This window comes from Misgurnus anguillicaudatus, chromosome 8, assembly GCF_027580225.2.
Source record: "Misgurnus anguillicaudatus chromosome 8, ASM2758022v2, whole genome shotgun sequence".
Lineage (NCBI taxonomy): Eukaryota > Metazoa > Chordata > Actinopteri > Cypriniformes > Cobitidae > Misgurnus > Misgurnus anguillicaudatus.
Genome location: NC_073344.2, coordinates 24,002,534 through 24,028,955, shown reverse-complemented (window position 1 = coordinate 24,028,955; position 26,422 = coordinate 24,002,534). Strand labels below are relative to the sequence as shown.

The window sequence follows — 26,422 nt, the reverse complement described above, 5'->3', positions numbered from 1 at the left end:
GACACAGGAAAAAATTTAGCACTGATCTTAATGTGATCAGATTTACACAAATATATAACATGTAACTGCTTTCTACTTTACTATGCTTAAGATAAATTTAAGTAATCTGCAGTAAGGAACGTCTGTATATATGCACAATGACGCACACATTATTTTGATAATCCCAGTAATAAATAGCAGCCATACTTAGCAACAGTTGTCATAAATCTTGGAGCCAAAGTGGCATAGCAGGAACACAAATGCAGTTGGAAACAATTTTATTTCCCATGAATAATAAGTTAGAAAAAGTCAATTTGAAAATACTCATAAATAGGTGTGTGTATAAAAGGAACCGTGGTTGGGTGTTTTCAGTATACAAAGTCTTATCTCACTGCACATTTTCATATCATTTTGGTTATTGATAGGCCTATTTAGGTCACCCAAAAAAGTTTTTTTTGGTGGGTGATGCTTATAGTTAAAATATACCATGTAGTCTTTAATATAATATGGCAAAAAACGCACGCACACTAAGTAAAGCCTACAAGGCAGAATTTTAAAAATGTCATTAAAAGATGGAGTCACTTTAGGTCTTTGCTGTCTGAAATTTTTCAACTTTTAATATTTAGTCCAGCAGATAGCGCTGTTGTGTAAATTGACATGAGATTGAGCTTGTAAACGGCAGGTGTCCCCTTCAATAAATTCATCTTAATTTAAACAGATTTCGATCTTATAAACAAACAATAAAACATTACTGTAGATCCAACCTAAATTATACAATGGATACAGGGCTATGTTATAACTTGGATGTGGACAAATAATATTCATGATGTATAGGTTAGGATTGTTGCTGAGGTTGTGTAAGGTCGTGAAACTTTTCAAGGCCAAACCCATATTAACCCTTATGGTGTCGGATCTGTGGTGCTGGTTGTACATTTATAAAAAATAAAATGTATTTTCATATATAGGCTAAGTGAAACCACCGTTGTATTTAAATTGTATATTTATTTATTTTCTGTGAATTTTTGGTCGAGTAGTGGTATAAATGTTAAAATTTTTGTTTCGGTGAGTTTCAGAGTTTTGTGAGGGAGTTTCTTTTAAAACAGGAAGCGTCTGCTGCACTTTGCGCATCTACAGCGCACGCACTCAAACCGTGAGCCGAACGCGCGCGCGACGGACGCACTCTTCTTACCATCGTCCCACGAATTACACAAACTCGTTTTTTTTTTAGCAACGTTGGCCTGAAAACATTACCCAATGGATAATATATACGAAAACATTGACGGCCAAGAAGAACTGGACTTTCCTTTACTTTTCCTGTACAACCAACCTGGCAATGATGTTCCTCCAGACGACCAAGGTTAGTGCTCTGAATTTAACATCATAAATGATTAATCATTCATTTCTATACCCATTTAAAATGCAATTATTTCACTTTTATAATTATTTATACTTTTAAATCATTCACTGAAAAAAAACGGTGTAGTTATGCAGCTGTTTAGTTGCCAGTAACTTACTGTAGATTTACTGGCAACAGTATGAACATTAAACATTAACAAGTTTTTATCTTTACAGAATAAAACTTTAATAATAAAATAGCCTTATGCAGAGCATTCATGGGAACCAAAAAATTCTCATCAACCTTTTTCAGTTTTTTTCCTTCGGATTTTGGTTCCCATGCTTTGCATGAGGCTGTCATTGTAGTTTTATTCTGTAAATATAAAAACGTATTAATGTTTAATGATTATTTACATTTGAACAAACTGTTGTTGCAAGTAAATAACATCTATTTAAATCTACAGTAAGTTACTGGCAAAGAGCTGCCAGTAATACTGTAATTTCTACAGAAAGTTTTAACAGTAAGTTTTTGGAAATAAGCATATTTTGGAAAAATAAATTGCTGTGTATAACAAGGAAACTATGGTACAGCAATTGACACTTTAAAACACTATGTACTACTGTATAATCACTATATACTATGGTATACATGGTATTTCAAAGTACTCAAAGTAATAAAAAAACATGGTATCACTTTGCTTGAGGATGCATGGAGTTCAAAAGTCAGTTGCACACATTATGAGAAACCAAAGATGTAGTGGAAACTTTCACTGCAGCATAACAGTTTTGTTTTCCATTCATTGAGGTTTTTCTTCGAGCTCTATTACTATACAGGATGAAACATCCCAAATGCAATATTTAATATCATATGATTTACATATTTCATACTCAATGCCAATTCATCTCGATGCATGTGAAATGACAATTGATGTGTTTTTACATAGCTGATGAGTTTGTTGCCTCCACCAACCACGGCACCAATCGAACTTCCCCCTGCACTCATGAAGATCTGTCTGTGTACGGCGATGACCCCGTGTCACATCTCTCTCAACATCTCCCTTCCAATGACCTTCTCACCTACCAGCAATCTGATTTCCGACAGTCTCTCGAGCATGCCGCCCATCCTGGAGCCCTCCAGGGTAACAGCCCTAGAATTGAGATCACCTGCTCTGACCTGCACCACCATCGCGACCACGTCCACACCAACCCGGTGAACATCAATCGACCCATGCTCACCGTACCTGGGTACGACATGCCATACAGGGAGACCCAGTGCCTCAGCCCTGCGAGCAGCACCTCGTCTACCAGCTGGCATTCTGACGGCTGTTCCCCGGGAACGTATTCCCCATGCGTCTCTCCGGGCGCAGGAGGAGGTATGGCTGCCGTGACGGAAGCTCTCCAGGCCATCCAAGCTTCCGGTTCTCCCAACACGTCGCCTCGCACCAGCATCACAGAAGAGACCTTTCTAGACCGCCGCTCATCTTCTCCACGTTCTCGTTCGGCGTCTCCGCAGGGCAAACGCACCTACTATCAGTACCAGACCCAGAGGTCTCCGAGTCCCTGCGGTGGCCGAGACGAACCCCCTGAATTCTGTGGTCATATCCCAAACCTGGAAGATTCTTTGAACGACCTTAGCAGCAGCCTGACGAAACCGATCCCTACGAAGATGGTCCGATCCAGTCAAGAGTATTCTGTCTACACTGAAAACCAAGCAGGCCTTTTCTCATCCATGCCTGACGTGAAGAAGGCGTTCCCAGTGGAATCTTGCTATTTCATGCCAGCCAACTGGTCCAGTCAGACACTCGCAGGGGTTTGCAGGTACGAAATAACCCACCAATTTATCCAAATTCATTATAGTTATAACCATAAATGCTAGCCAATCATCAAAAACGAAACGCACATATTGGACCGCTTTACAATCTTAATGTTTCTCTACTAGACAGCAGTGAGATTTACAATCTGACAGTGGCGGCCGGTGACTTCTTTTTTTGAGGGCGCTTGAAGTTCGTCACAACATGTATGTAGCCCGTCATGTGTGTGGTTCCTTTTTTCAAAATATGTGTTCTGCTCGTCGAGTGATCCTTTGTGCATCACGTGTCTTGTCAAAATAAGTGCCTGCTGCAGACGCGTCTAAAGGGTTTATGATAAAACAGACGCTCGCGTTTGCCAAATACTCACATAATCTCATGCGTAATCAGAGTTTAGTGTTAAGGGAGTGTCTTGCGTGTATTTTGTGAACGTGAGCGTCTCTTTTATCATAAATGGTTTTGACGAGTGTGCAGCAGGCACTTATTTTGACAAAACACGTGATGCACATAGTTCACATGACGCAACAAACACATATTTTGAAAACGCAAGCAACACACGACACCCCGAACACTTATTTTGAATTAGCGCCCCTCGGAAGAGCAGTCACGAGCCGCCACTGCAATCTGAATGTCTTAAAATGTGCTCAGATTTACCAAGAAAGTCTGCAGTAGTCAAACATCTCAATCGGGCCTGTTTTCTTTATCCAAATGATATTATTTACATCATCTGCATCAATTATATAGTCACTTACTCTTAATGTATATCAACAATTCTCAGTAGGCATATGTCTAAATTTCCCCTAAAAATGAACGTAATCTAAGACAGTGTTAAATCTTAAAGGGGACATATAATAAAAATCAGACTTTTTTCAATTTTAAAGGGGACATATCATGAAAATTAGACTTTTTAAATCTTAAAGGGGACATATCATGAAAATCAGACTTTTTAAGTCTTATTAAAGGGGACATATCATGAAAATCAGACTTTTTTAAATCTTAAAGGGGGCATATCATGAAAATCAGACTTTTTAAGTCTTATTAAAGGGGACATATCATGAAAATCAGACTTTTTAAGTCTTAAAGGGGACATATCATGAAAATCAGACTTTTAAGTCTTATTAAAGGGGACATATCATGAAAATCAGACTTTTTTAAATCTTAAAGGGGGCATATCATGAAAATCAGACTTTTTATGTCTTAAAGGGGAGATATCATGAAAATCAGACTTTTTAAGTCTTATTAAAGGGGACATATAATGAAAATCAGACTCTTTTCAATCTTAAAGGGGACATATCATGAAAATCAGACTTTTTAAGTCTTAAAGGGGACATATCATGAAAATCAGACTTTTTAAATCTTAAAGGGGACATATCATGAAAATCTGACTTTTTAAGTCTTATTAAAGGGGACGTATCATGAAAATCAGACTTTTTAAGTCTTATTAAAGGGGACATATCATGAAAATCAGACTTTTTTAAATCTTAAAGGGGACATATTATGACATTCAGACTTTTTAAGTCTTAAAGGGGACATATCATGAAAATCAGACTTTTTAAGTCTTAAAGGGGACATATCATGAAAATCAGACTTTTTAAATCTTAAAGGGGACATATCATGAAAATCAGACTTTTTAAGTCTTATTAAAGGGGACATATCATGAAAATCACACTTTTTAAGTCTTATTAAAGGGGACAAATCATGAAAATCAGACTTTTTAAGTCTTAAAGGGGACATATCATGAAAATCAGACTTTTTTAAATCTTAAAGGGGACATATCATGAAAATCAGACTTTTTAAGTCTTAAAGGGGACATATCATGAAAATCAGACTTTTTTCAATCTTAAAGGGGACATATCATGAAAATCAGACTTTTTAAATCTTAAAGGGGACATATCATGAAAATCAGACTTTTTAAGTCTTATTAAAGGGGACATATAATGAAAATCAGACTTTTTTAAATCTTAAAGGGGACATATCATGAAAATCAGACTTTTTAAGTCTTAAAGGGGACATATCATGAAAATCAGACTTTTTAAATCTTAAAGGGGGCATATCATGAAAATCTGACTTTTTAAGTCTTAAAGGGGACATATCATGAAAATCAGACTTTTTTAAATCTTAAAGGGGACATATCATGAAAATCAGACTTTTTTAAATCTTAAAGGGGACAAATCATGAAAATCAAACTTTTTTAAATCTTAAAGGGGACATATCATGAAAATCAGACATTTTGAGTCTTAAAGGGGACATATCATGAAAATCAGACTTTTTTAAATCTTAAAGGGGACATATCATGAAAATCAGACATTTTGAGTCTTAAAGGGGACATATCATGAAAATCAGACTTTTTTAAATCTTAAAGGGGACATATCATGAAAATCAGACTATTTTTAAATCTTAAAGGGGGATGTTTAAGTGCTATAATTGGGTCCCCAGTGCTTTTATAAACCTAGAAAATGTGAAAAAGATCAACTCAGTAACTTAGTTTTGGTAAACCATTCTTTGCAAGCATGTGAAAATATAGGTCATCTAAATTTGGCTCCCCTTGTGAGGGGATCTTATTATAATAATACTGCACCTTATTCTGCACTATCCAACCACAGCACTAACATTTAGTGTAGAGATCAGCTCATTTGCACTTAAAAGGACACATCCAAAAATTACACATTTTTGTCCACACGTAAAAAGTGGCAATTTTATCATGCTATAATAAATTATAATATTTTAAGCTAAAACTTTACATACTCTGGAGACACCAAAGATTTATTTTTATTATCTTTAAATAGTCTTGTGAAATGTCCCCTTTAAATGAATCATGAATGTTATAAGCTATAAAAGAATAAAATCATTTTAAAAGCAAAATAATCCAAGGTTTAATATCATGCAACAGTTACATCTTGCATGTTTAAACTTTTTAAAATGAGTAATCTGTGTTGTTTATTTCAATGGTCAGTATGCCCGTGTCTGCCCTGCCTGCGCTGGATTGGCCTCTGCCCAGCAGGATTGATCAATATGAGCTGAGAATCGAGGTTCAGCCCAGACAGCACCACCGGGCCCACTATGAGACGGAGGGGAGTCGGGGTGCGGTCAAAGCATCTTCCAGCAGTCATCCAGTCGTTCAGGTAAACTCAGGACTAAGGCACATTATTTAAAGGAAACAGAAAACGAGTGGGAGGGGGAAGAGTTTGTTTTTTGGGGTTTTGTGAGGATGTGCTGAGTGAATGTGAGATTTCTGAAGAATGTTGTGTAAAATCGATTTTCTGTTTTAGGCAAATTATGCTCCTACATTTTTTTCCCCAATACAAACTAGATCTGGTTTCTGTTTTTGGCTAATGGTCCCTAGGGTATGGTCAGAACCAGGATCATGTTTTACATGTTTTCATGATTTATTTATTTTTTTTAATAAATTTTGATGTATAAGTCATGTGCGCCCGTCTTGTCCAGTTCTCTCTGTAAGAATAGTTAGCAATATCTCAATTTTCCTGGTTAAATAAAGATAATAATAAAACTGTTTGCAGAAGATTGCGAGAACAATCGACTGACCTGAAAGTGTGTCGGCGAAACTTTTGTTGTAAAGAGATTGATAAGAAACACAGAGAGAGATGAGAGATGATTGTGGTGATGTTATTTCCCTGTCACGGCGCCATGTGCCTTGTCCACATTTAGGAAAATGAGGATCTGTGGTTTTTTGTCTGAGCAAATATGTCATATTTACAATGTGTCATCTCCCATTCTGCTATATTTTATTTCTTATATAAAGTTTTATTACTATTTGCTAAACCAAATTCTAGTAATAATATGTGATAAGTCGCACAGGTGTATTTGTAGCAGTAGTCAACAGTACATTGTATGGGTTAAAATGATAATTTTTTATGCCATAAATCATTAGGATAGCAAGTAAAGATCATGTCTTGTGAAGATATTTTGTAAATTTCCTACCCTAAATATAAATCTAACTTTATTTATCATTCGTAATATGTGTTGATAAGGACAACTTTAAAGGCGATTTTCTTAATATTTCAATTTTTGCACCCTCGGATTCTATATTTTTAAATTGTTGTTTTTCTAATAGTTGTATATTACCAAATATTATCCTATCCTAACAAACCATACATTAGTGGAAAGCTTATTTATTTGTTTAAACAAAATAAAAGTTCCAGACGAATCCAAATAGGTTTTTCATTTCTAGAACCATCTATGAGAAACTCAGTAACCAGTAACATGCTTTGACATTTGGATATCGCTGAATAAGTTCTATATATAGTTAAAATAATTATAATAGAAACATATTTGACATAAATTTACGTCTACTACCTAAATTTGACTTGTTGACAAACATGGAATAGTAATTTACTCTTGACTAAAGTCACGTTCATACTGTATATAAACTATGGTCAATGCATTGTCTCAGTTACTAGGTTATAGCGGTAGAGAGCCGCTGGTTCTTCAGGTCTTCATCGGTACGTCTGACGAAAGGAACCTCAGACCTCACGCCTTCTACCAGGTCCACCGCATCACCGGCAAAACCGTGACCACCAGCAGTCAGGAACGCATGCAGAACGGGACCAAGGTTCTAGAGATGCCCCTGGATCCCAAAGAAAACATGCGTGCCATGTAAGAGCTCAGATGATAATATATAATTTGTCCTGGTATGCAAATTTGTCAGATTTCACCATAGTATGTTAAAACGGTTACAAGTAAGTTATTTGCATGCTCGATTTCCCAGAAAGGTGTAAATACTTTGAATATTGTAGCATTAGAAAAGCTTTGGGATCGCTTTCAATAGACATATCACTGATAGATAAAAATTCAACCATTTTGGAGCTCAAAACACCCAACAGATCATTTTTATAGCATGTCCAAAATGCCCCTATTTGGGTGGGAACAAAAAAGCTCTGTTTTTATGTGTGTACCTTTAAATGCAAATGAGCTACAGCTCCTCACTCCCTTACCAACAAACAGTGAACTTTTGGTTAAAAATAGATTTGATTCCTGTGAATTCAGTCTGAGACGATAGTATCTTTACCTGCATTAGTGCTACACCATGCTAACAAACATTTTTTGGGGGTAAAATTTAGTCAGTCAGTGGCTGTGGGTGGGGCTTTATCAGTGTGACATCACATTAACAAGAGAATCAAAACAGCATGTCTAATAATTAAACGCTTTGATTATTTTCATTGTAGAGTTGTTTGGTTCACACACTGGCAACACACATTTATATCCAAAGTGGATTTGTCATAATATGAGCCCTTTAAAGCAACACTATGTAGTTTCCATGTAAAAATGACGTACAGCTCCCCCATGTGGTTGAAAAGCGCAACAGTGCCTGGTATCAGACACTCTTCTGCAGGCAGGGGGAGGGGCGGGGCTGTGTTTCCTACCCTCCACCGCCACTTTCAGAGTGTGCTTGTAGCAGCTAGGAGGCTGCTCAGGTTGCAGCAACAGTAAATTTGTCCAGTTAAAAGTTGTTCTATCACTGAAATAATTTTAGAGACATTATTTAAAGGTAAAAAAACTACAAAGTGTTGCTTTAATCAGAATATGCTCTTATATTTGAGACGTTCGTAAGTGTTTTGAGAGCTTTGTCGTGTGTTGACATCTTCAGAATTGACTGTGCTGGTATCCTAAAGCTGAGGAACGCCGACATCGAGTTAAGGAAAGGAGAAACGGATATTGGACGTAAAAACACTCGCGTGAGGCTGGTCTTCCGTGTCCATGTTCCCCAGCCTTCAGGACAGTGGCTCTCTCTCCAAGTGGCCTCACATACCATCGAATGCTGTATGCTTTACAACTTTTTTATTTTAATACAAGGCATGAGTTTGGGCACACTTGTTTTTCATGCTCTCAAAATCATCCTTCTTATAAAAAGTTTGATAGTTACAAACTTACATTCAATGATCTTACACGTAATAGTACAGAAGAATGGGAGGGTCCAAACTTTCAGTTCCTGTATATCATTTACATTTCATTTACATTTATGCATGTAGCAGATGCTTTTATCTACAAACAATGTGTCTTGTTTCACTGCACACAGCGTTACATTTTTCATGTTAAATGCATTAATGGTTTATGTTCCAGCTCAAAGGTCGGCCCATGAGCAACCCGGAGTAGAGCGTCAGGATTTGGACCACTGCTCGGTTCTGGGTGGACTGCAGATGATTCTCAGTGGTCAGAACTTCACTTCTGAATCCAGAGTCATCTTCTTTGAGAAAACACGTGGTGGTAAGTAGATTAAGGGAGCACCCTATCCAAACCAAACCGCGCTCGGGCGCGTTTGACCCCCAAAGCCAGATAGTGTGATCGATCTGTACTGCGCCTGGGCGGTAAAAAGCACAGACTTAACTTTACTTCCTGCTTTGATAAAAAAAATTGCATCCCAATGACGAAAGCGCGCCCAGGCTCGGATCGATCAAGTACGGTGTGCGTGCTTCTGCGGGAGTAGGGACAATCGCGCTGGGGCATGGTTTGGTTTGGATAATGTTTTTAGTGTGCCCTAAGCATGAGTAGAGGGGTCGGTTCACCTAAACTAAAGGCTAATTTATACTTCTCCCTTGGACCTGTGCCGTAACCTCTACGCCACAGGCTTTTGCGTTATTGCTTGCGTCGATGTCCAATTACGCATGCAGATCCCTTGGATCCATGGGCATGTTACTGGTTTATACACCGTATCAAAGCAAAAGCTGAAGCTTGTTGTGTACGTTGTAGGGATGCACTGAATCCAGGATTCGGTTTCGGATTCGGCTGAATACTGGGCTTTTTGGCAGGGTTCGGGTTCGGCTGAATCCTAGATTTTTTTTCCACCGAACCGAACCCTAGGCTTGCGCTACGCTGGTCGACGTCACGCAGCCGTTGATTACACACATCGGGTGCTGACGTGGAGATGAGCTTTTTCTTTCGGTCAGCTGGACACACCAAAACTTTTAAACACCGCTGAAAACGCCTTGAGGACCCCAAATGCCAGCTGTTGCTGCTACCAGCCGAGCGCTTGGTAGCTGTGATGCTTCAGCTGTGAGCCGGTTGGTTGCTGTGGTAATGTCCTGCCCCTCCGCCACTGTAATTGGACGGCCGTGTGAAGACTGACATTGACGAGCGGAGCTTCTCACTCAAAGTTAAATATAGTTTTCAGCGCGGAGCTGCTTGCTTATTGGAAAAACGAGCGTGTCGCAACGCATCGCTTTCATTATGCATAGGCTTATGGTTATTGTCAAAATAGTTTTTCCAACTTGTCATCCTGGCATAATGTACAGTTAAAATTAAATAAAACGAAAAATACACTGCTGTGGACGTTTTTTACTTCATTAATGTGTTTTACTGTGTTGGAATAAGGATGCGAGTAGGATTCGGTATTCGGTTTCGGATTCGGCCGAATCTTAAACGGTGGATTCGGGATTCGGCCGAACCTAAAAAATCTGGATTCGATGCATCCATAGTACGTTGTTCGAGAAGCTTCAGCAGTGATTGAGCTAAATAAGACTTGCTTTTCAACTTCTTTGTTTTTACTGTCGCAATTGGAAATGCGATACCAATTTATTTTTTATCTGAGGGAGGGGTTCTAGCAGACCAATCACAGCACTTGTGGTCCTCATAGAATGAATGCGTTGTTACAAATTCGGAAAGGTGCGCATCAGGCTACGTACAACCTACATCGTATGTCTGATGCAGAAGTATAAATCAGCCTTTTTCGAGTGCGTAATGTATTTAGCCTGTCATGTGTGTGGTTCATCATGTCAAAATATGTGTTCGGCACGTCATGTTAACCATGTGCATCATGCATCTTGTCCAAATAAGTGCCTGCTGCACACGCCACGTCTATTTATGATAAAAGAGACGCTCGCATTTGGCTTAATCTCATGTGTAATCAGAGTTTAGTGTTAAGTTGTTAAGTGCGAGTATTTTGTGAACGTGGGCATCTCTTTTATCATAAACGGTTATTTTGACAAGATGCATGATGGACATGGTTAACCTGACACTCTGAGCACATATTTTGAATTCGCGCCTCTCGAAAGAGAAGTCACCAGCCGCCACTGCTTTGTACATTCTGTCATCTTATATTCCCTCTCATGTCTTGTCAAACACATGCAAGTTTTTTTGAAAACATATGAAAATTTAAAAAATGTAAACAAAATCTCTAGAAGAATAGTCTGTATGACTTTTTCGCTGTTGTCCAAGTTTTTAAATGTAAAATTCGTTTATGGCTGAAAACAAAAACCTTACTGAACGAAATCTCATTAAATTCAAAGCCCAGGTCTGATGACAAAACATCAGTCATTATCTTATGTGAGAGTCTGGACGCATTATATTGTCATTATAATATATAAGATACTGGTGAACCGTTCATTTACTAGAAGTTGCTAAAATAAAAGCCAAATGTTATGGCTACAATTTTACCCAAAACGAATCAGTAAAGGTGTAAAATAAGTAAGTAAGACCCTTATCACACTTACATGGAAAAATGTGACCCCAATGTGTCTGTGACATTCAAGTTAAAGTCTCATAATCGAATGATCAAAGTTTGATATCAATCTTTAGAATGTTCTTTACAAGGAAATAGTAAATTACAAAAAAAAAAAACTTTGACTGATCAGTGTCACAAATAGATTCAGCAGATCTTCAAATAACAAAACATTATGTTTTTACTGTAGCATAAACTGCTCCGAACATCCGCACGTACCTTTTTTTAATATTTGACTTCTTCAGACATTATCTGTCATGTGTGGAGAACATTAGCATACGATTTGTTTGAAGTCATATTAAGGTGATTTGCATATCCTGAAAATGGAGGTCCAAGCTGGAGCAGTGAGGTGAGAGATTGCATGTTAGACTGCAGTCTGGTTTGGCCAACCCTTGCAACAGCACGAGCGAAAAAAAAGAGATAAGGCTTGCAAAACAGCTTGCACACACTACATACCCCTGTCAAACCTCAGCGACTACACCTACACACTGTATGTAATGTTACCAATCCTTGTTTCATTTAGATCTTTTAAACAGTATTAAAACTTTATTCATGCTCCAAATTATGAAACCGAGTTAATAGCTCTCTTAAGTTTACAGAATTAGATGCAAAAAATAAACAACTATTCAATGTAAAAAGAATGAGAAAAACATGCAAAATTGTGGAAAACCCCAAAAATTGCATGCAGCAAAGGTCAAATCTATTATTGCACAGGGCAAAATAAAGATGAAAGCGTTATATAAAAGCAAACAACTGCATTAAGATCCTATAGAAACGACCCACACCGTCTGACGCAGTCTTTGGCTTCACTTTCCATTGAGGTGAGCGATGGTGTGCGAGAGGATGTGGTTTTGCTCTGCAGAGATACAATCTCTTTCCTCTGCTGTATTCTTAGTGTTCATCACATAACAGCAGTAACACAGCGGGACAGTGGGAGTTACATCCACTACACATGAAACTTCTCTCACGTCACAGACCGGCAAGATGATAAATCAGACATGAAGTACTGAGCACGCACAAATTTAGTGGTGCATAATAAGTTGTGTACCATACTTAAAACGCAAATGTGAACCCAAACTGTTTGACCCTACAGTAGCAACCACACAGAACACCATAGCAAGTGCTAAACACTGACCGGACAATTTCTTTACAACCACCCATAACACCCTAGCAACCAGCTAGAACACCCTAGCAACGAGCCAGAATACCTTAGCAACCAGTCAAAATACCCTAGCAACCCATCAGAACACCCCAGCAATGAGACAAAATACTCCAGCAACCAGCAGAATAACCTTGCAACCTGTTGGAACACAATAGGAACTAGCCAGAATACCCAAGCAACCAGCTAGAATACCCCAGCAACTGCAATACCCTTGCAACCAGCCAGAATACTCTAGCAACAACCCAGAATACCCAAGCAACCACCCAGAATATGTTAGAAACCAGTGAGAACACCTAAGCAACCAGCTGGAATACTTTTGCAACCAACCAGAATACCCTAGCAACTAGTCAGAATACTGTAGCAACCTGTTATAACACCCTAGCAACCAGCCAGAAAACTCTAGCAACCAGCCAGAATTCCCCAGCAACCAACTAGAATACCCCAGCAACTACAATACCCTTGCAACCAGCTAGAATTCCCCAGCAACTAGCTAGAACACCCTTGCAACCAGCCAGAATACCCCAGCAACCAACTAGAACACCCTAGCAACCGGCCAGAATACGTTAGCCACCAGCAAGAACACCTTAGCACCCAGTGAGAATATTCTTGCAACCAGCCAGAATACCCTACCAACTAGTCAGAATACTGTAGCAACCTGTTGGAACACCAGAGCAACCAGCCAGAATACCCTAGCAACCAGCTAGAATACCCCAGCAACTGCTAGAACACCCTAGCAACCAGCCAGAATATGTTAGCCACCAGCAAGAACACCTCAGCAACCAGCCAGAATACCTTAGTAACCAGCCAGAGTACCCTAGCAGAAAAACATATCAACATGTCAGAACACCCTAGCAATCAGTCAGAAAACCCTAGCAACCAGCCAGAATATGTTAGCCACCAGCGAGAACACCTTAGCAACCAGTCAGAACACCATAGCTACCAGCCAGAATACGTTAGCCACCAGCGAGAACACCTAAGCAACCAGCCGGAAATCCCTCGCAACATGTCAGAACACCCTAGCTACCAGCCAGAAACCCCTAGCAACCAGCCAGAATACCTTAGTAACCAGCCAGAGTACCCTAGCAGAAAAACATATCAACATGTCAGAACACTCTAGCATTCAGTCAGAAAACCCTAGCAACCAGCCAGAATATCCTAGCAACCAGCCAGAAAATGTTTGTCACCAGCAAGAACACCTTAGCAACCAGTCAGAATACTCATGCAACCAGCCAGAATATGTTAGCCACCAGTGAGAACACCTTAGCAACCAGACAGAAAACCCTAGCAACATGTCAGAACACACTAGCAACCAGCCAGAACACCTTAGTAACCAGCCAGAGTACCCTAGCAGAAAAACATTATCAACCTGTCAGAACACCCTAGCAATCAGTCAGAAAACCCTAGCAACCAGCCAGAATGCGTTAGCCACAGCAAGAACACCTTAGCAACCAGTCAGAATACTCTTGCAACCAGCCCAAAAACGTTAGCCACCAGCGAGAACACCTTAGCTACCAGCCATAATACATTAGCCACCAGTGAGAACACCTTAGCAATCAGGTGGAAAACCCTGGAAACATGTCAGAACACCCTAGCAACCAGCCATAATACCTTAGTAACCAGCCAGAGTACCCTATCAGAAAACATATCAACGTGTTAGAACACCCTAGCAATCAGTCAGAAAACCCTAGCAACCAGCCAGAATACGTAAGCCACCAGCGAGAACACATTAGCAACCAGCCAGAATACCTTAGTAACCAGCCAGAGTACCCTACCAGAAAAACATATCAACATGTCAGAACACCCTAGCAATCAGTCAGAAAACCCTAGCAACCAGCCAGAATACGTTAGCCACCAGCGAGAACACCTTAGCAACCAGCCGGAAAACCCTAGCAACATGTCAGAACACCCTAGTTACCATCCAAAAAAAACCTAGCAGCCAGCCAGAATATGTTAGCCACCAGTGAGAACACCTTACCAACCAGCCGGAGTACCCTAGCAGAAAAACACATCAACATGTCAGAACACTCTAGCATTCAGTCAGAAAACCCTAGCAACCAGCCAGAATATCCTAGCAACCAGCCAGAAAATGTTTGTCACCAGCAAGAACACCTTAGCAACCAGTCAGAATACTCATGCAACCAGCCAGAATATGTTAGCCACCAGTGAGAACACCTTAGCAACCAGACGGAAAACCCTAGCAACATGTCAGAACACACTAGCAACCAGCCAGAACACCTTAGTAACCAGCCAGAGTACCCTAGCAGAAAAACATTATCAACCTGTCAGAACACCCTAGCAATCAGTCAGAAAACCCTAGCAACCAGCCAGAATGCGTTAGCCACAGCAAGAACACCTTAGCAACCAGTCAGAATACTCTTGCAACCAGCCCGAAAACGTTAGCCACCAGCGAGAACACCTTAGCTACCAGCCATAATACATTAGCCACCAGTGAGAACACCTTAGCAATCAGGTGGAAAACCCTGGAAACATGTCAGAACACCCTAGCAACCAGCCATAATACCTTAGTAACCAGCCAGAGTACCCTAGCAGAAAACATATCAACGTGTTAGAACACCCTAGCAATCAGTCAGAAAACCCTAGCAACCAGCCAGAATACGTAAGCCACCAGCGAGAACACATTAGCAACCAGCCAGAATACCTTAGTAACCAGCCAGAGTACCCTACCAGAAAAACATATCAACATGTCAGAACACCCTAGCAATCAGTCAGAAAACCCTAGCAACCAGCCAGAATACGTTAGCCACCAGCGAGAACACCTTAGCAACCAGCCGGAAAACCCTAGCAACATGTCAGAACACCCTAGTTACCATCCAAAAAAAAACAAGCAGCCAGCCAGAATATGTTAGCCACCAGTGAGAACACCTTACCAACCAGCCGGAGTACCCTAGCAGAAAAACACATCAACATGTCAGAACACTCTAGCATTCAGTCAGAAAACCCTAGCAACCAGCCAGAATATCCTAGCAACCAGCCAGAAAATGTTTGTCACCAGCAAGAACACCTTAGCAACCAGTCAGAATACTCATGCAACCAGCCAGAATATGTTAGCCACCAGTGAGAACACCTTAGCAACCAGACGGAAAACCCTAGCAACATGTCAGAACACACTAGCAACCAGCCAGAACACCTTAGTAACCAGCCAGAGTACCCTAGTAGAAAAACATTATCAACCTGTCAGAACACCCTAGCAATCAGTCAGAAAACCCTAGCAACCAGCCAGAATGCGTTAGCCACAGCAAGAACACCTTAGCAACCAGTCAGAATACTCTTGCAACCAGCCCGAAAACGTTAGCCACCAGTGAGAACACCTTAGCTACCAGCCATAATACATTAGCCACCAGTGAGAACACCTTAGCAATCAGGTGGAAAACCCTGGAAACATGTCAGAACACCCTAGCAACCAGCCATAATACCTTAGTAACCAGCCAGAGTACCCTAGCAGAAAACATATCAACGTGTTAGAACACCCTAGCAATCAGTCAGAAAACCCTAGCAACCAGCCAGAATATGTAAGCCACCAGCGAGAACACATTAGCAACCAGCCAGAATACCTTAGTAACCAGCCAGAGTACCCTACCAGAAAAACATATCAACATGTCAGAACACCCTAGCAATCAGTCAGAAAACCCTAGCAACCAGCCAGAATACGTTAGCCACCAGCGAGAACACCTTAGCAACCAGCCGGAAAACCCTAGCAACATGTCAGAACACCCTAGCAACCAGCCAGAATATGTTAGCCACCAGTGAGAACACCTTACCAACCAGCCGGAGTACCCTAGCAGAAAAACACATCAACATGTCAGAACACCCTAGCAATCAGTCAGAAAACCCTAGCAACCAGCCAGTATACCCAAGCAACCAGCCAGAATACGCTAGCCACTAGTGAGAACACCTTAGCAACCAGCTAGAATACCCTAGCAACCAGCTAGAATACCCCAGCAACTGCTAGAACACCCTAGCAACCAGCCAGAATATGTTAGCCACCAGCAAGAACACCTCAGCAACCAGCCAGAATACCTTAGTAACCAGCCAGAGTACCCTAGCAGAAAAACATATCAACATGTCAGAACACCCTAGCAATCAGTCAGAAAACCCTAGCAACCAGCCAGAATATCCTAGCAACCAGCCAGAAAATGTTTGTCACCAGCAAGAACACCTTAGCAACCAGTCAGAATACTCATGCAACCAGCCAGAATATGTTAGCCACCAGCGAGAACACCTTAGCAACCAGTCAGAACACCATAGCTACCAGCCAGAATACGTTAGCCACCAGCGAGAACACCTAAGCAACCAGCCGGAAATCCCTCGCAACATGTCAGAACACCCTAGCTACCAGCCAGAAACCCCTAGCAACCAGCCAGAATACCTTAGTAACCAGCCAGAGTACCCTAGCAGAAAAACATATCAACATGTCAGAACACTCTAGCATTCAGTCAGAAAACCCTAGCAACCAGCCAGAATATCCTAGCAACCAGCCAGAAAATGTTTGTCACCAGCAAGAACACCTTAGCAACCAGTCAGAATACTCATGCAACCAGCCAGAATATGTTAGCCACCAGTGAGAACACCTTAGCAACCAGACAGAAAACCCTAGCAACATGTCAGAACACACTAGCAACCAGCCAGAACACCTTAGTAACCAGCCAGAGTACCCTAGCAGAAAAACATTATCAACCTGTCAGAACACCCTAGCAATCAGTCAGAAAACCCTAGCAACCAGCCAGAATGCGTTAGCCACAGCAAGAACACCTTAGCAACCAGTCAGAATACTCTTGCAACCAGCCCAAAAACGTTAGCCACCAGCGAGAACACCTTAGCTACCAGCCATAATACATTAGCCACCAGTGAGAACACCTTAGCAATCAGGTGGAAAACCCTGGAAACATGTCAGAACACCCTAGCAACCAGCCATAATACCTTAGTAACCAGCCAGAGTACCCTATCAGAAAACATATCAACGTGTTAGAACACCCTAGCAATCAGTCAGAAAACCCTAGCAACCAGCCAGAATACGTAAGCCACCAGCGAGAACACATTAGCAACCAGCCAGAATACCTTAGTAACCAGCCAGAGTACCCTACCAGAAAAACATATCAACATGTCAGAACACCCTAGCAATCAGTCAGAAAACCCTAGCAACCAGCCAGAATACGTTAGCCACCAGCGAGAACACCTTAGCAACCAGCCGGAAAACCCTAGCAACATGTCAGAACACCCTAGTTACCATCCAAAAAAAACCTAGCAGCCAGCCAGAATATGTTAGCCACCAGTGAGAACACCTTACCAACCAGCCGGAGTACCCTAGCAGAAAAACACATCAACATGTCAGAACACTCTAGCATTCAGTCAGAAAACCCTAGCAACCAGCCAGAATATCCTAGCAACCAGCCAGAAAATGTTTGTCACCAGCAAGAACACCTTAGCAACCAGTCAGAATACTCATGCAACCAGCCAGAATATGTTAGCCACCAGTGAGAACACCTTAGCAACCAGACGGAAAACCCTAGCAACATGTCAGAACACACTAGCAACCAGCCAGAACACCTTAGTAACCAGCCAGAGTACCCTAGCAGAAAAACATATCAACATGTCAGAACACCCTATAGCAATCAGTCAGAAAACCTTAGCAACCAGCCAGAAAACCTTAGCAACATGTCAGAACACCCTAGCTACCAGCCAGAAAACCTTAGCAACCAGCCAGAATTTGATAGCCACCAGTGAGAACACCTTAGCAACCAGCCAGAATACCTTAGTAACCAGCGAGAACACATTAGCAACCAGCCAGAATACCTTAGTAACCAGCCAGAGTACCCTAGCAGAAAAACATATCAACATGTCAGAACACTCTAGCAATCAGTCAGAAAACCTTAGCAACCAGCCAGAAAACCCTAGCAACATGTCAGAACACCCTAGCTACCAGCCAGAAAACCTTAGCAACCAGCCAGAATTTGATAGCCACCAGTGAGAACACCTTAGCAACCAGCCAGAATACCTTAGTAACCAGCCAGAGTACCCTAGCAGAAAAACATATCAACATGTCAGAACACTCTAGCAATCAGTCAGAAAACCTTAGCAACCAGCCAGAAAACCCTAGCAACATGTCAGAATACCCTAGCTACCAGCCAGAAAACCTTAGCAACCAGCCAGAATTTGATAGCCACTAGTGAGAACACCTTAGCAACCAGCCAGAATACCTTAGTAACCAGCCAGAATACCCTTGCAGAAAAACATATCAACATGTCAGAACACTCTAGCAATCAGTCAGAAAACCTTAGCAACCAGCCAGAAAACCCTAGCAACATGTCAGAATACCCTAGCTACCAGCCAGAAAACCTTAGCAACCAGCCAGAATTTGATAGCCACTAGTGAGAACACCTTAGCAACCAGCCAGAATACCTTAGTAACCAGCCAGAATACCCTTGCAGAAAAACATATCAACATGTCAAAACACCCTAGCAATCAGTCAGAAAACCCTAGCAACCAGCCAGAATACCCTAGCAACCAGCCAGAATACCCTAGCAACCAGCCAGAATACGTTAGCCACCAGCGAGAGCACCTTAGCAACCAGCCAGAATTCCTTAGTACATATTTGCTGTATTTTTACACACACACAATTTTCAGATAACGACGTCTTCTTGAGGTCAAAGTGTTGACACACTAAACTAAACACATCTTGAACTCCTTTGAGGAGACTGAAGACCTGAAGTCATTCGATTAAAATTAGACAGGATTTCATTTCCTTCACGTTTAAGAGATGCTGCACAAATACAAGAGGAGTCCACATTAAATACTTCACACATTAGCTCATCTTTTTATTCAGTCCATTTAATACTGCACACAAATTATATGGTTAATGAAAATAATTACATATGCTTATTATACCGTTGCAAAAACATCAAATCTAATGGTGGCCTAAGAGTTTTGCACAGTACATCTATTTAAATCTTAAGTGTCTGATGTTTTTGCTGTTCTCAGATAGTAATGATCGTTTTCTTGTCTTAGCTGACTTGCAGATATGGGAGACTGAAGCCAAAGTTTATAGAGACAAAAGCACAGCTGTAAGTTTTTTCCACAATTCAGATATTTTGTAATTACGAGGTTTAAATAGTTCATACAAGTCGTCTTCTTTACAGAACTTGCTTTTCTTGGAAGTTCCTCCGTATCGGGATCCCAACATCTACCACCCAGTTAAAGTCAGCTTTCATGTGCTCAACGGCAAGAAGAAATGCAGTCAACCTCAACACTTCACCTACACACCACTGTCAGGTGAGAGATAGTTCATATATTATTATTATATATATTTCATTACTTCCTGTTCACTTTGCCGTCGACTTTCTCCTCAGTGCCACAGATTAAGGCAGAGCCTGTGGAGGAGTACCAATATGTCCAGTTCGGCTGTACTACGCGTCCTGTTATGGGTGTTTCTCCACCCTCTTGTCGTTTGGCCGATGGCTGTATGTTGTCAAGCGGGCCGTCCTATCAGCGGCCTCACTCGGGCGGGTACCCTTCCACCCATTATCAACACCCACCTGCACAATACCAGCTGGAGCGTCCGGTGCCAGTGAGTCACAGCGGCTCCCCGGGTCACGCTTCCTGTATGTCGACCACACGTGGCTCAACCTCGCTGTCTCAGTATGGCCCTAACATCTACCAGAACACCGCAGTAAGTGACGCCATCCAAGCGGCCGCCTCGATGTTTCCGACCCTTGATGTGTCAGAGCTCTGCTCGACTGTAGGCCATCAGAAGGCGTACATCTCACGGGCGTCCCCGACCACAGGGAGATCTCCACCGGTTCACAGTCATCAACGGACGTATCTGCCCATTCAACATCAGAGAACCAGCAGTCCTGTGAGACTCACTGTAAAGCAGGAAAACCTGGATCAGGCCTACCTTGATGATGGTTTGTAGACATCTCAACTCTGTTAATGTTATGATGCATTACCTTTTAAATGTGTAGGGTCACTAGACTGAATCTTGTGATGTTAAAAATCTTATTGGTGCATGCTTAGAAGTTTGTAGACATAAATATAATGTTTTTCAAATGGATGACTTGGAATAAATAATGAAGACAAATTAGTCAATATGAGTCGAGAATAAATGCGAACTTCTTCAGTAAAGTTTTAAAAGCATCTCAAGGTGAGACATCAAGAAGAAGATTTCTGCAAACTCTAGTCTACACCAAAGATGCTAAAATATAACATAGCTTTGGATTTATGTAGATAAAGTTGTTTTTTAGTCACAACATAATTTCCATAGTTACATTTGTGTTATTCACTGTTTGACCAGTTACCTATTTTTCTGAAAAAAAAAATGTGACCCTAAACTTTTAGGGGCGGTTTCCCAGGCAGGGATTAGACTAGTCCTAGACTAAAATAAATGTAATGCTGCGTTCACACCAGCCGCGGTAGAGGTGGCAAAAACACGCTATTCGCGCGTAGTTGAATGCTTGAACATTTCAGTTTACTTGCTTCATTCAAATTCTAGTCATTCGAGACATTCACACGGAAATTCGAGTCATGGGAGGGGCTTCTGGGACTCCGCTCGCTTCCTGTAATCACGTTGCTACTACAGCAAGGTCCTGATTGGTTAACACGGCACGAAAGTCTGACAAAGTTCAGATTTTTCAACTCACGCGTTTCCCGCGGCAACCCTCAGTTCCGCGCCAATCACACCACGCCTACTGTGCATACCGTGCCGCAGGATGCCTAATTGCATCTTTGCATTGATTTAACATGTAAATCACTCGCGCTTGCCGCCTCTACCGCGTCTGGTGTGAACCCTACATAAGAGCTGTCCAAACTAAAAAAAAAACCCTTGAACTGACATATCTTAAAATACATCAGTGCCCTTTATTTTGTCTCAAAATACACACCAGTAATGTTTTGAGTAAGACATGTTTGTTAAAACTAATTATATCTCCTAATTAAACTAAGGCCTAGTCCTAGTTTAAAATAATCCCTGTCAGGGAAACCACCCCTGTTAAGTCATTTCAGAGAATTGTTTCTAAACACATGACAAAGACTGTAAACTATGTAGTACTGAATTGTGGAGTTTTTCCACATTTCTGTGATTAGGATTATTTGGGCAGGGCTAAAAAGTTGGCTCAATGACGCACTGGAGCTACCGAGCATGGCTCCGCCCCTAACACATTCGCCATTCAGGATGTAGCATTATTTTTTCAAGTTGAGAGAGACCGACGCTGCGTCCCAAACCGCCTACTATACTATATAGTATGTAAAAAGCACTACTTCGTCTACTATATAGTATGGAAGTAGGCGGTTTGGGATCGACGCAGCTCGACAACTTTCCACAAGTGAGAGAGTTGAGAGAGACCGACGCTACGTTCCAAACCGCCTACTATACTATATAGTATGTAAAAAGCACTACTTCGCCTACTATATAGTATGGAAGTAGGCGGTTTGGGATCGACACAGCTCGACAACTTTCCACAAGTGAGAGAGTTGAGAGAGACTGACGCTGCGTTCCAAACCGCCTACTATACTATATAGTATGTAAAAAGCACTACTTCGCCTACTATATAGTATGGAAGTAGGCGGTTTGGGATCGATGCAGCTCGACAACTTTCCACAAGTGAGAGAGTTGAGAGAGACCGACGCTGCGTTCCAAACCGCCTACTATACTATATAGTATGTAAAAAGCACTACTTCGCCTTCTATATAGTATGGAAGTAGGCGGTTTGGGATCGACACAGCTCGACAACTTTCCACAAGTGAGAGAGTTGAGAGAGACTGACGCTGCGTTCCAAACCGCCTACTATACTATATAGTATGTAAAAAGCACTACTTCTATAGTACCATAGTACTACTTCGCCTACTATATAGTATGGAAGTAGGCGGATTGGGATCGACGCAGCTCCACAACTTTCCACAAGTGTGCGTGGTTTCGCCGACAGCGGACACCCCCCCTCCCCCCAGTGTTTGAGAGCAGTGAATCCTGTGATAACTTATTTAATTTATTTGGTGTTTTTATCATTCAGATTTGGCTGGGTGGTTAATATCACAAACTGTGAACATACACATTTAATATTGGACTTTACATGGACTACATGCAGAAATAACGTTTCTTTTATTCAGTCATGCTTGCTAAGGAAGAAATGTTAATTTAGTTTTCTTTACATTCAAATGACAAATGAGTAAATTTAACTTGTTTCAACATAAACTGTTATGCTTTTGCAAATGTACAAACAAAAGTCCAAATATTTTTAGGGAGAAATTATCAAATAGTTTAAATGCATTGTAGCGTCACATCCACTGGTCATTTATATAGATCAGTGGTCACATCACGTAATGGCTGGTATTTGCTTTATTGTTGAGGTTGTTAGTAGAGGATTGTGACGTCACTAATGTATGCCGCACTCATCCGCCTGCATTATATGGGTCACTGCCCTGGTTCTGTTAAATATTGAGCTCTTACCACATCTAAAACACAAAGTAAAAGAGGGCAGACTATTGATCTCATGAGAATGCATTCAGTTCAATCACAAAGGCACTCGTGAGTAAACTCGTTTTGTTGTTTATATCGTCCCTGCTGAAAGCAATGATAATTCGAATGGTTTCTTTTACATTAACATTATAAACTTAATATTTATAACATTACACATTTCTTTATGTTGTGTGGGTATTTTTCCAGTAAGATTTAATGGTGCTCAATTGATTCCCATGTGGCAAATAACATCCTACATGAAAAATACTTTATCTAGTGTAGTACACTGTAGTATAGTATAGTAATTAGTACACTTTGTACACGAGTACTATAGTATTACACTAAAGTTTATAAGTAAATTTATCTGCTTTTTGTGATGATTATTGTTTTTTTGGCAGGGATGTGAATGAATTTTTAGTCGATGTCATCAGTGATATTTTTATATCGTACCATCAGGCAGTTGTTTGTATTTGTGGTGGCTGATGTGGGCGTTACAAAGCATCGCGCCAACGCTTTGGTTTCTATTTAAAACTTCATTATACATGTAAAAAAGCAACCCCTTGTGTCCCCTGCTTCTAAATATAGACTGAAAGTTTCCGTTTTTAGCCCACTGATCTCGTGTCTGCAGAACAACAGGAAATTCGACCTGCATTTGAAGTTTTAATAAGCGCTGCTGTGCTGTCTCTCTGCTGCCGACTAGCGGACAGTCAGTGGCAATGACGCAGACTGCAGTGCAGCGACTACCGGTGTTCATTTCTCAAACATCTGCTTTTAGTGAACATTTAAGATTTTTTGCTTCACAGTAATATGAATCATGTTATTATATGTTAATATTAAGTTAAATAATATTTATTTATACTTTCTTTTTCCCCCACAGTGAATGCTGTTATAAGAAAGGACCTTGTTCATAAACATGATTTCTGATGCCAAGGAAGGAAACGTGATTTGATCTCTGCTGTTGGCTTTCATATCTGTTTCAAATGTTGTTTATCATATCTGTAAAGTTACTATTTGTAAAAATGAAGACATTTTCATTATGCAATCAATTTTAGGGGTAACTTTATTTGTTTTTTATTATTAACATATTGCTTTTCTATCAATCAAATAGATCTATTTATCAATGTGCATTTAAATTCTAAAATGTGCAATAAAAGCATTTTAATGTAACAGTGAGTGGTCTTATGGTGTTAACATTTGCAGTTTTGAGGACCAAGAAAATGGATCTGACTCCTAAAAAAGTTCAGATAATAATGTTTATTTCATAACATCTAACGTTATAGGGTTTTATCTACAAGAATCACAAAATTTTTGTTTCATCACTAGTCAACAAAAAATGCTCACACGTATAAATTCAAACAATATTTAGGCTTTTTCCTAACATATTTTTAAAATATAAAGCTTTGTACATCCAGCCCCAGATTTCAAAATCTGTTGCATATTTTATTTCAACACTATGATTAGATCATAGCACCAAAAAAAACCTGATAATCATCATTTATAAGGAATACAAGCAGAACAAACAGTTATCAGTTTATTTGGATCATTGTACTTAAAATAATCATTAAACAACAAAGGTATTAACAAAGATACGAATAAAAACACTGTTTTGAAGAGGCAAATGTCTGAAAAACCAAACTTGACTCATGATGTTAGAAGAGTCACAACCTAATGTGAATACACATACAATACAAAATACACAGCTGGACCAATAACACCATTAATGCTCATTCAGTCATTTATTCTGTGTGTCTATCGCTTTTTCTTGCTCTCCTTTTTCAGTTTCTGTCGGATTTGTTGAACGGGTGCCTTTGTCTTCTTGTTGTTTTCAAATCCTCGCGTATCAACCGGCTCTGGAGTCTCCACCTAGAATGCAATCAAATACGGGAACACAGCAAGTTTCCTAATTATATTCATGATTTAATATAATTGATTGCTGAAAATTTAGTGCATCTCTAAATAAAAAAAAAATTATATTCAATTTTAAAATTTTGCATTTCTGTGGATGGACCTTAAAACTTGGAGGTCCCCATATCCTAGTTTAAATACCCACTAGTTTGGTCAAAAAGTGGCGCTGGCTACTTTTAGAAAGCTTGAATATAAGTTTTGTTTTCTCACTTTTAATGACATAAAATTGGTCTCCACCTGTTCGTGACTCTTGGATGTTGGTATTATTATAGCTAAAATACAGACGAGTTGAAAAATGGCCCCTAGGAAGAGTCCATAACGCAGTAGACTCTCAAACAATGTGGGTTCAGGAACTTCAGGAGGAGACAGATCCAGATCTCCAGACATGATTCTGATACATGAAAACATGAATGTTATTCAACAAATACACAACCAGTCAAAAATATATTATAATAAAATTAATATGAATTATATAAAATTGTTAATAATAATTATTCTTATAATACTATTATTTTGTTTTTTTTTATTTAATTAATTATTATTATTTATGAATTTTTATTTATTTTTGGAAAATAATTTCCATAGTTACATTTGTGTTGAGTTTTGATGAGTTTGCTATATTTCTAAAATGTGAATAATAATACAATGAGCACGTGACCCTAAAACATTATCATAACCAACTGTATGATAAAATCAAGTCATTAACACAGAGTGTATGCGTAAAACAAAATGTATTACCATGGCATTATATTATTACTGCAGTAAAGAATGACATTCAAAACCAGTAAATGCAAATAAATGCTCAACGCATCTCGTCTGACGCGTAGACAGCTGATTTCTTTGTAAAGAGAGCGTTCGTTTTGACGCGTCGTTCGCGTGCAGTTTAATGTAAAATTACATTGACAAACCACAAACAAAGAAAACAGAGCCGTTACCTGATGAAATCAGTCGTATTGTGTTGTCGATAAAGATTTAAGAATACATGAAACAACAAACTTCATCTGTTTATTGTCAGACCGAAGATCCGCAGTTGAAACGTCACTTCCGGTGCATTCGTGTATTTGATGCATTAGTGCCACCTCGTGTACAGGGGATTGAATTGCAGAAAGAAAGAAATCATAGAAATAAATAGTTAAACATAATAAATAGACATAAAGACAGATAAAATGTGCGAGACCAAGTGATTAAATCATCTGTCCTTAACTCTGGTGAAGATGGAGCAGTTGATTAATAACAAGAATATGAAGTTTACAGACCCTACTGCTGTGCATTATTGTTTACCTTAAAATAAATAAATAAATAAATAAATAAAAATA

General features: G+C 40.0%; 2 protein-coding genes across 2 annotated transcripts; one reads left to right on the top strand and one right to left on the bottom strand.

The window, feature by feature from the left end:
* Positions 1 to 150: 150 nt before the first annotated feature.
* nfatc2b (nuclear factor of activated T cells 2b) lies at positions 151 to 24,368 on the top strand. The gene is made up of 10 exons (XM_055214003.2): positions 151 to 1,336; positions 2,259 to 3,132; positions 6,076 to 6,244; positions 7,534 to 7,736; positions 8,728 to 8,900; positions 9,201 to 9,344; positions 19,760 to 19,815; positions 19,891 to 20,023; positions 20,101 to 20,658; positions 24,079 to 24,368. Exons 1-10 carry the CDS (start codon positions 1,234 to 1,236, stop codon positions 24,123 to 24,125), a joined length of 2,460 nt encoding a protein of 819 aa, XP_055069978.2. The 5' UTR covers positions 151 to 1,233; the 3' UTR covers positions 24,126 to 24,368.
* A 351-nt stretch (positions 24,369 to 24,719) lies between these two features.
* On the bottom strand, positions 24,720 to 26,193 carry manbal (mannosidase beta like). The gene is made up of 3 exons (XM_055214004.2): positions 26,042 to 26,193; positions 25,344 to 25,497; positions 24,720 to 25,064 (listed from the first exon to the last, which is right to left on the bottom strand). The coding sequence occupies exons 2-3, from the start codon at positions 25,491 to 25,493 to the stop codon at positions 24,951 to 24,953; spliced, it is 264 nt and encodes an 87-aa protein (XP_055069979.1). The 5' UTR covers positions 25,494 to 25,497; positions 26,042 to 26,193; the 3' UTR covers positions 24,720 to 24,950.
* Positions 26,194 to 26,422: the final 229 nt, after the last annotated feature.

Excerpts from the sequence above, each read along its gene's own strand:
- nfatc2b (XM_055214003.2), top strand. The coding sequence starts at position 1,234 with ATGGATAATATATACGAAAACATTGACGGCCAAGAAGAACTGGACTTT. Across the intron at positions 3,133-6,075 it reads ACACTCGCAGGGGTTTGCAG|TATGCCCGTGTCTGCCCTGC; the intron begins GTACGAAATAAC and ends TTCAATGGTCAG. Across the intron at positions 19,816-19,890 it reads ATAGAGACAAAAGCACAGCT|AACTTGCTTTTCTTGGAAGT; the intron begins GTAAGTTTTTTC and ends TCTTCTTTACAG.
- manbal (XM_055214004.2), bottom strand. The coding sequence starts at position 25,493 with ATGTCTGGAGATCTGGATCTGTCTCCTCCTGAAGTTCCTGAACCCACA. Across the intron at positions 25,065-25,343 it reads CATCCAAGAGTCACGAACAG|GTGGAGACTCCAGAGCCGGT; the intron begins GTGGAGACCAAT and ends ATTGCATTCTAG.